Source organism: Sphaerodactylus townsendi, linkage group LG15 (genome assembly GCF_021028975.2).
Source record: "Sphaerodactylus townsendi isolate TG3544 linkage group LG15, MPM_Stown_v2.3, whole genome shotgun sequence".
Lineage (NCBI taxonomy): Eukaryota > Metazoa > Chordata > Lepidosauria > Squamata > Sphaerodactylidae > Sphaerodactylus > Sphaerodactylus townsendi.
The window spans coordinates 39,396,536-39,409,011 of record NC_059439.1 but is presented as its reverse complement, the minus strand read 5'-3'; the positions used below and the strand labels follow the sequence as shown (position 1 = coordinate 39,409,011).

Sequence of the window (12,476 nt, the reverse complement as noted above, 5' to 3'; positions counted from 1 at the left end):
CAGCAGCTCCCCCGGGTCTCTTCCAGCCGCCGGGCCTTCCTCAGAGGAGCCTCTCGGGCGGGCGTCCGCCAGCCACGACCCCCCAGCTCCACCTCCACCTCCACCCGCGGGGCTCTCCGGACGCCCCCCTCGTCGATCCTCAGGAAGAGGGGGGCGGCTGCAGCAGACGCCTAGTAGTGAGGGTTGCCCACGCCAGGCTGTGAGGTTCGCGGGGGTGGCGGCCCCCCTCCAGAGCGGGCCATCCGGGGGAGCGCCATCGGGCCACACCTGGCCCCCTGCAGCGCCGGCCGGAGCACTTAGCGGCACCTTTGGGGCCGCCTCGGCCCCCTGGATTCTTGTGCCCTTAGGCCCCGCAGCTCCCCGGCTGAGCCCCCCGCCATCCCCCGCCCGCAGTTGGCAACGCGGCTGGATGGGGCGTGGCGAGCAGTCGGGGCGGGGGAAGGGGCGTGGGCGGGCTGGGGGCGGCTCCCCTTTCCCTGGCCCGGCGGCCGGCACCCGCGGAGCAGCGAGGCGGGCCGGGGCGGCGCCGCGGGAGGGTTCGGCTCCGCCTGGGCCGGCCCAGCTGCTGGGGAGGGGGCCGGACTTCCTGGCGCTGCCGCGGCGGCTGCTGCTGGCTGTGGCCGAAGGCGAGCGGCGGCCCGGGCCGAGCGGAGGAGGCGGCGGCGGCGGCAGCGGTCCCAGCCCCGGGCGGCTCTGCGCCCTCCCCGCGCGCCCGCGCCGCCATGCCTCCGGGGGCGGCCCGCTGAGCCGCGCGCCGAGCGGCGGCGGGGGATGGTGGAGAGCTGCCGGGCGTGTCCCCGCCGGTCCGGCCGCGGGGCTTGGGAGCGAGGCCGGGGCATGGTGCGGCGGCGGCGCCGGTAGCCCCGCGCAAGGGCCGCCGCCGCCGCTGCTGCTGCTGCTGCTGCCATGAGCGGCGGGAAGAAGAAGAGCGGCTTCCAGATCACCAGCGTCACCTCCGACTACCAGGCCAGCCCCAAGGAGCCGCCGCGGCCGGGGGAGGCGAGGGGGCCCGCGGGGCCCGACCCGGGCGAGGCAGGCGCAGCGGGGGACGCCCGGCGGGCGCAGGAGGACGCGGCGGTGGCGCCCAGGAACGGGCCCTCGGCGCCGGGCTCCCCGGGGGCGCCCCCCTCTGTCCCGGGCCCCGGGGGCGCGGCCGGCTCTCGCTTCCGGGTGGTCAAGCTGGCCCAGGGCTCCGGGGAGCCGTACAAGCGCGGCCGCTGGACCTGCCGGGACTTCTACGAGCAGGAGGCGGAGGCGCCCGTGGCGGCGCGGCTGGCGGACCCGGCGCGGCACCCGCAGTCCCTCGACTCCCGCCTGGAAGCGGCCGGCCTGCCGCCCAAGCCCCCCAGCCTCTACAGCCCGCAGCCGCAGCGCCGGGGGGGCTACCTGGCCTCCCAGCTGGCCCTGCCCGCCCCCGGGCCCTCTGGCCACCAGGCGCGCTCCCTGGGCGGGGGGCTGCCTCTGCTGGGCCACCCCAGCAGGACTCCGCTGCCCAGCCCCGGCGCCGCCCTGCGCAGCCCCCTGGCCGTGCTCGAGCCGCGCCTGCCGGCCTCCGGGGACAGCGCCAAAGAAGCGGGCGACTGGAGCCCGCCCGGCACCGTCCCGGCCCTGGTGGTGGAGGAGCACTCGCTGCCCAAGAGCGTGGCGGCGCACCTGATCCACAGGGAGGCCGAGGAGCGGTGTAAGGTGAGCAGCAGACCCCTGCCTGCCCGCCCCCGCCCGCCAGCTGCGTGTCTGGGCTTCTCCGCTGAGTGCCAGAAGCCCCGGAGGGAGAAGCCGGTGGAACTCCTGGCTGCTTGAAACAGCTGCAGCTGGTGTTTGCCCTCACCACAGTCCTGAACGGTTTCCTCCAGTCGGATATGTGGGGAGAATGGAGATGGGGATGAAACAGACAGCACTTGAGTGGCAGAGGGGGACCGGCTGGGAACCTGAATCTGCCCCCCCCCCCTGGCCCCCCACTCCTCCGTCTTCTTAGGGTCAGGGGATCCACTGCTCTACAAAAGGACCTCAACCGCTCTCCCTTCCCAGTGGGGGACGCATGGCCAAGGGGGCACAGAGGTTGTCTGTGGCCCATCCTGGTGTACTGTGTGGTGGTGGGGGGGGTATCAGCCACAGCACATCCTGCAATACCTGCATTTGTGTTGGGGGGGTGCTGGAAGTAACTGCCCCCTCCCTCTGGGACAAGACAAAGAGCCATTGATGACAGGAGGCCGGGGGAAGGGGATGGGCTCCTCCTGGGGTTTTCTGGGGAGAGCCCCCTTGAAGGAGTAAGGGGCAGAGACTGTACTGCTGTTCACCCCCCCCCAAAGCAATCTTGTTCTTCTCTTAGCCCTGTTCTCTCTGGCCACCCTGGGGGAGGGGAGCGTGGCCCCCTTCCAGGCCCAGGTGACCGTTGACTGCCTTCCCTGACTCTGGCTGCCAGCAGAGACCAGGGGCCCCCATCCCGGCTGGCGCTCTCTGGCGGAGAGGGTGAGGCTGACCTGTTTCTCTCCCTGCCAGGTTCTGCCCAGAGAGTCCCGCTCGCGGCCCTCGTCTCCGGCACCCCCGCTCCTCCGAGATGCCAGCCCAGGCCGGAGGACCTCAGACCCTTTCTGTGCTGCCCGCTTCAGCCTGGCACGGTCCATGTTTGGCATGGGGGTTGCCCACGACAGTGAGAATGACAGGTAGGTGCACTGCAGGGTGCGTGTGCTGTTTTGCAGAGTCCTGGGGGAGAGTGGGGGGGCGGGGGGGGTGAGCTCCACAGACTTGGGAGAAGGACAGGGGGGCTGACGGGCTGGTGCCCACTCCCCAGTGCCACAGTCTTTGTGATGCCACGCCTGTGTTGATGCACAGGGCCAGGGCTTCACGGGGGAGCTTATTCTGTGCCTGTGGGTCTGAAGGCCGTTTCTTGTTGGGGGTCAGGGCTGTCTGAGTCTGCTCAGCGAGGGAGAAATAGGGACGACACCAGATGTGCGCAGAGTGAGGCCTGGTGAGTGAGAACAAGGTTGAGTTCAGGGCAGCAGGCTTCCGCTGATAGGGAAGTCATTTGAATTTCGACAAGGGGAAGGAAATGGGGACAGAGGGGGTAGAACCAGCCAGAGCGGATGAGTCCATGTGTGGTGCTGGAGGTGGAGGGGAGGGAGCGTCATCCTGGCGGCAGCAGGGAAGAGTCCGGCCGCTCTGAGAGGCTGCAGGGATCCCTTGTGCGGGATGAGGACGGCCTTTGGCGCTAAGCTCCCCCCTCCCCAAGCCCTCCTGGGCGCAGAGGCCTGGGTGCCAGACAGGCCCCTCTGTGTTCGCCTGGCCTGCAGGGACTCGGCCGCCGTGTTGACACACGCTCCTGCTCCTGCCTGCTGTTGGTGAAAAATGACAAGTGGGAGGGGACACTGGGGAAGCAGCTGTTAGGTGGAGAGGCAGGGGTGGGGGAAGGGAGCCAGCCAGCTCTGGAGACGTTCAGCGCCCCACCCCATTCCTTCCAGCAGATCCTGTGGGTTTCCAGCGGAGCCCGTACCCACCCCAACTAGGTGAGGCATGCGGTGCTTCAGTGCCATCTTGGTCCTGGGCGCGTGCCAGGCCCCGGAGAGTGGAGAGATCTATTCCAAGCCTGACCTTCTGTGACCCTCGGACAACTCTGCTGAGCTGCCGGTCACTTCCCCTTGCCTCGTGGAACCAGAGAAGCGCGCTCCAGGCATCGGTGGCCACTGTGGGCCACGGAGCCTTCTCCCTTCCCTACCACCAGTAGGATCCATCTTGTTTGTGGTTCCACGTTTGCTTGGGGGCTTTGCAGAAGGGGCTGCTGGGACATGCAGGGGGCAGGCCAAGAAGTTGCCTGAAAAAGACCTGGGGTCGATGGGCCCTTGAACTTGGGCAGGGGTGTTCAGGCCGCTGGGCCGGCCCTTGGGGTGCTGGCCACCTGATGCAGGGAGTCTGCTCTGCGTGGGCCACAGTGGCTACGGGATGAATGACAGATCCCAGCCCGGGCTGAGCACTTTCTGTGGCCACAAGATGGGATACCCCCATGGTAGCCAGGCCACGTGCCCGTGCCACAGAATGGGGCAGCACTTCCCTAGGGGAAGGCATTGTAGGGAGGCCTCTGGGGGAGGGGGCATTGCTATGGATGCAGAGTCCGAAGCAGAAAGAGCTGTGGGGATTTGGAGAGCACGGAAGTGTGTGGGCCTGCCGCCTCTGAGCCTGCAGAGGGCCAGGCAATGCCGGGGATCCAAACTCTGCCCTTGGGGCGAAGGCTGTTTCCTTTGCCTGCCAGAGCACGTTCTGTGGTGTGCCCTCTCTGTGTCAGAGACACACACCCCCCCTTCCGCGCACGATGCCTGCAAGCAGCAGTTTGCACAGTGGCCAACTCTGGGCTTGTGGTTGCAACAGTTTGCTCTAACATTCCCCCCCCCTCCCCCTGGCTGGCTTGCTGATGCACTCCTGCTGTGTTGCTGTCCCCAGATCTTTTTCCGCCACAACCCCTATTTTATCTATCTGTAGACTTTTCACCCAAAGAGTGCGGGGCGGCACATGCATTGCTCCAGTTTTAAACCCCCCCCCCCATTTTCCCTTCTCAGCAACCCTGACGGGTAGGCTAGGCTGAGAGTTTGCGATTGGACCAAGGTCACACAGCCAACTTGTAGAGCTGAGCAGGTATTCGAGCCTGTTATCCCACACCCGAACGGGACAGACACCCAACCACTGCACCACAATGACTGTCCTTTCTTTAACTTAAATGACAAGCCCCTCACATAACCCTCTTGCCTGCCCGCCTGCTCTGGCCAATCAGAACACAGGCCCTGGCTGCTTATTTTCACACTGACTGAGGCTTCTCCCCTTTTGGTCTGCCCAGTTTCCTTCCAACATTTTCTCAAGCCCCTGTCTTGATCATGGGAGGGGGGGCGGTGGAGGAGTTTCTCTTCCTTCCTCCCTCCTTTGCAGCCTTGCTAAGCATATGCAGATCAGCAGGGGCCCCCCTTCTCCTGAGGGGACCCCAAGCAAGTGTGGCGTCTCACACCCCTTTCCAGAAGGGAGGCCGTGCTGTCTCAAGGCCCCCCCCCCCCACATTCCTCCTGGGATTTGGCCGGGCTATTCTTAGTGGTGTTTATGTGAGTGCTGCCAGGAGGCCAAGACTAAGTAGCCAGTGAGGACAGGGGGTGGATGGCGGAGGGAGGGGCCGAGGGGGCCATCTTCCAAGAGGGGGCCCTGCCCAGGTCAGCCCTGCCTTGGGATCTTGGCACATCCCGGCAGCGGCAGCAGCAGCGGAAGAGACAGGCCTGGCCAGGAGCGGGGCAGTGCCGAACGGTGGAGTCTGTGTGTGCCTTGGCACTCCTCAGTGCCAGCTGCTCCAAACCTGTGCCCGGGGATAGAGGAGGCTCCCTTTGGCTGTCACACACAAACCAGCCAGGCTGGTTTTTGAGCTGCAGTAGTTCATGCCCCGCTGACCCCCACCGCCGCAGCTGGCCCCTGGGTGTGTGTTAACCCCTGGGTCCCTGGAGGCCTGCGACCCAGCCGCCTTCCCTTGTCTCTGCGGGGCAGGAGGAACGGCCAGGATAGAAGGGAGCCCTGGGGTGGGGCAGGCGAGGGTCTGCCTCTGTCGGAGCTCTCGGTCAGGAAAGGCTGGCCAGGCAGACGCTGGGGCTGAGGTTCAGGAGCCGCGCCATCCCCCCTCTGCGCTCTGCTGCCTGATTGGAGGCGTGTGTTTACTTTGCAGATGCTCAGAGGCTGTCCTGCTGGGGTGGTGGACGTGGGTGGAACAGGGTCCTGGCACCCACGCGCTCATCCTGAAACTAACCAGAGAGTCTGTCAAAGCAGAGGGTTCCCAGGCTGGCCCCTTGGTTGGCAAGGTTTCCGGCCTGCCCCGTTCTCAGGTGGTGGTGGGGGGAGAGTTTAGCAGACCATCAACAGTGGAACGCCAGCTTCCTGGATGTGATCCGTGTTCATGAAGTGCAAAACACTCTGTGCCCAAAGAAAGCACTGGCTGAGCTAGAAGGAAGCCTGTGAACGCTTGATGCCTTCAAGGCCGGGGAAGGGGTGAAGCTGGGGGGTGGGGGCAGTCTCTCTCCCTGCCTACTCAGCACACCCAGAGTGTGCCCTTTCAGAGGTGGGAAGGTTTTGGCCCTGTGGTGTTAGTAGGTGATGGAGGAAGGTCCCAACTCAAGGCCAGCTGGGGCTTTGCTGCTTCACCTGCGCCCTAGGACAGCAGTCTGTGGGGAGCAGGGGGAGGGGAGACGCCAGGGACCCCCAACCATTTTGAGAAGCCCGGTTGGGTGGGGGGGCAGGACTGCCATTCAGCACTTGGAGCTACGCTACAGGCCGTCTTGGCAGCCATTTTCCCAAACAGGCCCCCGGTTGCAAGGAGCCCTCTGATCTCAGCGCAGCCCATTTTGCTACCTTGGGCCAAATTCTGGGGTTCTCTTCCTACCACAGAGCGCCTGGCACCGGGTTATGTAACTGGCGTTGGGCTCCCTGCCCAGTTTCCATAGTAACATCCCCACCCCCTGGATGGGAATGGTATAAACAGAGGGCGGTAGGCATATAAAGGTCCCTTTGTGCCCCCTCCCTCCCTGCTGCATCAGAGCCAAGAATGACGGTGGGGGGGAGAGAAGAAAAGCTCTTGTAAGGACCAGCCCGTTGATCTGACCCTTCCCTTCCGGGGGGGGGGGGGCAGTTCCTAGTTGGAACCGTTCTAGGATAGGAGTTCCCTGTGCACAGGGTGAGCTCTGGCTGGGGGGCGGGGGGGTTCCAGTGTGCTGGTACCCCTGCTGCAGTGTTGGCTGTCCTCCCTGTAGTGATGGGGGGGGGGCAGGATGACAGCACATGGACTTGGCCAATGGGAGTGAATGAGAGGGGGCTGAGCCCCAGGCACAGAGAGGGCTATTTATGTAGAGCCAGGGAGCCCTGCCTGCCGGGCATCTGTGGAGCAGAGGGCCAAACCCTCCCGTCCCATCCTGCTGGGCTTCTTCCTGGGCTCCTGCCTCTGCGACGCCCTGCAGCCCCGCATTCTTCTGAGGGGAAAGACTTGGTGGTGTGGGCACCGAGATCATTCAAGGAGCAGAATACCTCTTGCCGTTCGGCACGGAATCGCGCCTCTCCAGGGAAAAAGGAAGTGCAGAACCGGGGAGGGAAGGACTCTGTCGGATGCCAGGGGCTCTGGAGGAACACCCGTGGAGCTGGCGCTGAGGCACTAGCAGAGCCACGGCTGAAAGGACTGTTGGAAGCGGGAACTGGATCAAGGGACCACGTTGGGACCGACAAGGATCTTGTCAGGGAGCCCAGAGGCGCCATGTCCCTGGATTCCCAAGGGACATCTGTCAAGTCCATGGTGAACGCTTACGAGTCCCACTGGGGGTCCCAAGGTTGCGGCTGCTGCCTGCTTCCTGATGCAGCGGACCCCCATCGCCACCGGCAGCGTGGATGTACCTCCCCGGCCCTTTCTAGGGATGCGTCCCCTGCCAGGACTAGGCCAAGGGACACCCCCAGGTGCCACAGGAAGCTCGGTGGCCGGAAAAAAGAGGTTGACAAAACGCTTGTCTCTCTCCTGTTGGTCTTACACAGGTAGTGAGGAGGGTTGTCTGGGGAGGGGCTCCAGAATGGGAACAGAGGGAGGGAGGGAGGGATTGGGCTTGTGGCTACAGGGGTGTGCTTGGATTGTGAAGACCGGGGCTCGTAGCCCTGTTGCGCCACAAAGTGCCTTCACCTGTCAGCCTGTCCTACTCTGCAGAGCTGTTGTGAAGATGAAGTGTGGTCAGGTTTAGAGGGGATCTTCCCAAAGCCATTGTAGGCTCTCCGGGACATCTGACCAGCCAGGACAGGAAGGGGGACTTTGTTCCGACAGGGCAGGTCTGATGTTTCCCTGCCATTCCTAGCCTTTGGGTAGCTCAGACCCAAGGCCGGCACAGGAGGGGAGGCTCAAATTCAGAGCTGCACAATTTGTGCCAAAGTGCCCCCCCCCCCCGACACTGTGTCTGGTCCACCAACTGCCACTGATAGGCCACAAGTGAGCGGGTTGTTTGGGAAACTGCAGAGATGATCCCAGGGCCCCTTGGGGTGTGTCGACTCTTAAGGTGCCGAGTGCTGCTTGACATGAAAAGCAAAGGTTGGGTGGCTCCGTTTATTTTATTCCAGCACCTTCTAAGCTTCCCTGACCCCAGGTGGGGGCCGCACCCAGAGTTTGGGGCCTGCTAATCCTCCGGGTTTGTTATTCGGTGGCAAGGTGCAGATACTGGCTGCGTACTGACAGTCCCTCTTAGATGAAGACATCTTGACAGGCGTGTTTGTCAACCAAGGGCAGGAACTGGGCAGCCTCTTGTTTTTATGCCCCAGCAGGCTCCTGCCTTGCTTTGCGGGCGGCTGTAACATTGGGGATTCTATAGTCATGTTTTTTCTGATGTCTGTTTGCAAACTGCATTGGGCGCACCTCTGGGACAGCAGCATATGCGATTTGGAAGAAACCAGTTAAGTGGCAGAAGTTGGTTTTGGGGGGGGGGGTGCCTCATCAATTCTTATTTGGGGGGGGGATGTCAAGTAGATTTTGCTGATCTAATTGTCAAGTCCTGTGGTGTGGCTGAGGCCAGCCTCCACTAGGGCAGGAAAGCCCAGATCGAGCTGGCCCAGCCAGGAGGGCAAATGCTCTCTCCTCTCTTAATGCTTCTGCCCATCTCTGTCTCACAGTGGAACGAACAGCAGCATGATCGCCATAGACAACAAGATTGAGCAAGCCATGGTGAGTCCGGGGGCTGGGCTGGGCAGGCTGCAGGCAGGGGCAGAGGAGCCCACATGGCCCCTCTTTGGGGCGCCAGAAGGAATCCCACAGTAGTTGGAGGGGCAGACAGGTCACCTGTCTTTGCAGTAGCTGGAACTCCTCGAGTACCATCAGATGCTACTGCAGGGATTTTTGTGCCAGTTCATATGACAGACTTTGCTTCTTCCCCTGACCCGGCCCCTTCTGGATCTTTTAAAGGGGTTGGGGTGAGTGGTTCCTGTTTGCATACCTGTGCAGTCCCTCAGTGCTCTGAATTGGCAGCTGGGGAAGTGAATTGTTTTGCATGTGCTCAGGGACACTCTTGTTGCTGCCCAGCAAAAGGAGCTTTGACCCTGAGAACATGGTGTGCTGGCTAAGAGAACCTGGAGAACCGGGTTTGATTCCCCGCTCCTCCACGTGAGCTGTGGACTCTAATTTGGTGAACTGGATTTGTTTTCCCACCCCTCCATATGAACCCTACTAGGTGACCTTGGGCTAGTCCCAGTGTTCTCAGGACTCTCTCAGCCCCACCTGCCTCTCAAGGTGTCTGTTGTGGGGAGAGGAAGGAAAAGGGGTTTGGGAGCCGCCTGGAGTCTCCTTACAGGAGAGAAAAGTGGGGTATAAATCCAAACTGCTGTGGATTTCCTGCTCCTTGTAAGATGCTGCTTGTTAACGCCCCTGGTTTAAATCTCTGCCCTGAGGCTGCAGCACCCGGCACCTTTGGAGTGACAGAAGGACTCTGGACAGCCACTTGTGACACCGCAGGCTTGTTTCTGGTTCTCTGGTCCCAGTGCTGCCATATTATTATTATTATTATTATTATTATTATTATTATTATTATTATTATTATTATTATTATTATTATTATTATTATTATTATTATTTAAATTTAGTATACCGCCCTATCCCCAAAGGGAATACTAAGGGGAACTAAATTTAGTTTTAGTTCGATTCACCCATCCCCTCTGAGTCACTTGGAGGGTGAACATAAATACTGCAACGCATATTGCAAATCAAAATAAGAAGCCATTTGGGAGCAGAGGGAGGGCTTCTTCCTGGGGTCCACCACGCCTCACTCTGGGCCCCGCTGCTCTTCCCTCTGCCCCTTCTCCGCAGGACCTGGTGAAGAGCCACTTGATGTTCGCTGTGCGGGAGGAGGTGGAGGTGCTTCGGGAACAGATCAAGGAGCTGTCTGAGCGCAACGCCCTGTTGGAGCAGGAGAACGCCCTCCTGCGCTCCCTGGCCAGCACCGAACAGCTCTCGCGCTTCCAGGCTCAGCTTCACGCCACCACTGTGGCCAAACCCCCGCCTAGTGGTACCACATGACCCTGCAGCTACCAGGAGGGGGTGTGATTGATTCTGCAACAGGGGTGGGGGAGTGAGTGAAAGTGCAGACCATGATTCTCACCATGAATAATATGAATGGGGTGGGCAGAGTACAGCGGGAGAGCGTATGTGTGAGTGAGAGTGCGAAGCCAGCCTTTGGGGGAGAGAGAAAGGGGAGTGACTAACACAGCATGTGCCTTTAGGGGGTAGAATCAGGGCTTCTTGGTTTTGCCCCCCAGCTCTGGGGAGGGAGTGGGACCTTTTGCCAAAGACATGATGGATGGTTGGGGGTGGAGCGGGGGCCTGTTCAGGTCTCCCGCTAACTGGATTGATCCTCAAGAGCCCCAAAGTGGCCAGATCTCTCCCTCCAACCCCCCCCCCCCCAACTGGGGCAGTCATGTCACTGAAATGGAGTAGGGCTGGGGCTCCACAGGGCCTCGCGCACTATGGGAAGGCAAGGGGAGTGCAGGCTGGGGGTAGACAGAGGGGGCACTAATTTTATATTGTACACTTTTTCAGTATTTCAGGTTATTAAAGTGCAGAATTGCTCCTGTCGCCCTTGATGGTGCTGACTGGTTGTTTCAGAAAAGGGGGGGGGGGTGTCGGTGAAGGGATGCTGCCCTGTGACTGCTCCGTGTGTCTCACAACAATCAGCTGACCACATGTAGAGGGACCAAGTGCCCCTCCGCCCACGCCACAAGGCAAAAGGAGGCACGGATCCAGCGCCTCCCTCCTCCCGCGTGGCCTTGCCAGTTCAACATGGAGGAAACTTCCTCTCTCCCCAAGCGTGGGCAGCCCAAATCCACGGGACCTTCCTGGGGAGGCTGGCTTTCAGCCACGCAGGCAGGCAGGCAAGTGCTCCTTGTATCCCCAAATCCAGGACTGCTCTCCAGCCCCACCTGAGCGAGGCCTGCCTGTATCCCCGTGCTGGCGAAGGGAGGCATTCCAGCATCAGCAGCTGGGGGGCGTCTGCCAGGCCACAGAAGAGTGAGAAGGCCTATTGTTCTGCACCTTCTGCCTCCCCCTCCTGCAGGATCACAGTGTTCCCGCAGGACTGGGACAAACAGTGGCACTGGGCAGCCCCCACCTCCCCAGCTGGAATGAAAGGCACCCTGTTTGGTGTGCTATGTATGGGCTGCTCCTCTAAGCACCCACACGTGTCCCCGCCCCCCCCCAAGATGTGATCCTGAATGCACACCAGGGCCTGTCCTGAACAGATGCCACTGAAGAGAGGAGAAGCCACCCTGGCGTGTCCTCCTCCTCCTCTCCCTTGAGCGTTCAAGGCTGCCACAGCGACAAGAACCACAGCAACCCATTAGAAGCACCCACTGGGGAAACCACTGCTCCAGGCAACCCGGCTGAACAAGCCAGGCCAGCCATTGCCAGCCCTGACCCACAAGACCATCCTTGCAGCGAGTGCGTAAGCGAGTGAGCAGGCCCCACCTGTTACCTGACTCTGCCCACAGGAGTGTGGCTAGGAGGGCCCTGGGCTGCCCAGCTTGGGACCTCTGCAGAGAACCCAGTCAGAATGCTGGCCAGCCTGATGGCGCCTCGCCAGCCGAGAGGGTCTCAGGTTTGAAAAGGTCAGGCCTAAACTGCAGACTGGGGCCCCCAATACATGGGCCCTGGGACTGTCCTCTGCAGCCGTTCCTTCCTTCCTTCTTGCTTAGGCTCTGGATATGTTTAATGGAATCTCTTATAAACTATTTATGCTGGCAGCCGCCACAACACCCCATGGCGGTGCAGCCTGAGGGTTAATTTACTGTCTGGAGAAGTGCTTCCCTTTATTTGTCTTTAAACTGCTGCATGCCAGTCTGAGTGGGTGATCAAACTGGTGCCTGGCTGAACCCAGGCCAGAGACGCTGGTGTGCTTTGCAGTCTTCTGCCATGGCCTCCACCAACTTTTTTTCATAAGGAAAGTGATCCTCATCTGTCCCCCCTCCCCACCCAGTTATTTCCCGCATCCTTGGCTGAACCTTTCCCAGTTCTATCAAGCCTTTAATGAAAGTTGAAGTGTTTGGGTGTGAGAAAGGGTGTGTTTAAAGGTAAGGTCCCCTGCCTGCTTATTTTGTCTTACACACCTGGGAAAACCTCAGAGATGAAGATTGGCTAGAAAGGTCTTGCTCAAGTCTATTGAAAAAAAAAACCACCTTGGCCTCTGAATGTACTAGGCATGGCTGAAATTACTCAATGCTGAAGGAAAGGCATTCTGCACATGCTCCGGGGAACTCCCTTTGACTGGTTCCTTACACTGAAAAATAGGTTCTGTCACTAGACTTTGGCTCAGGTTCTACCTTGGTGGGAAGACAGAGGTGCTCTGCAGCTGTTCAGCGGCACAATCTCCTTTATAATGTCATGCATTCCCTGCATTTCTGGTCCCCTGGCTCAAAGGCGTGCCTTTGGGGGTCTGAAGGCCTCCCTGCCCACTGGTCCCCGC

General features: G+C 61.0%; 1 protein-coding gene across 2 annotated transcripts; it reads left to right on the top strand.

Annotated features, from left to right (window-relative positions):
- Nucleotides 1–762: 762 nt before the first annotated feature.
- On the top strand, nucleotides 763–10,594 carry TSC22D4 (TSC22 domain family member 4). Of its 2 annotated transcripts, XM_048516972.1 has the most exons (4): nucleotides 763–1,686; nucleotides 2,500–2,663; nucleotides 8,644–8,695; nucleotides 9,830–10,594. In XM_048516972.1, the coding sequence occupies exons 1-4, from the start codon at nucleotides 907–909 to the stop codon at nucleotides 10,037–10,039; spliced, it is 1,206 nt and encodes a 401-aa protein (XP_048372929.1). In that variant the 5' UTR covers nucleotides 763–906; the 3' UTR covers nucleotides 10,040–10,594. The 2 variants fall into 2 exon arrangements, with proteins under 2 accessions (XP_048372929.1, XP_048372930.1); XM_048516973.1 differs by lacking the exons at nucleotides 763–1,686; nucleotides 2,500–2,663 and adding an exon at nucleotides 6,642–7,527.
- Nucleotides 10,595–12,476: the final 1,882 nt, after the last annotated feature.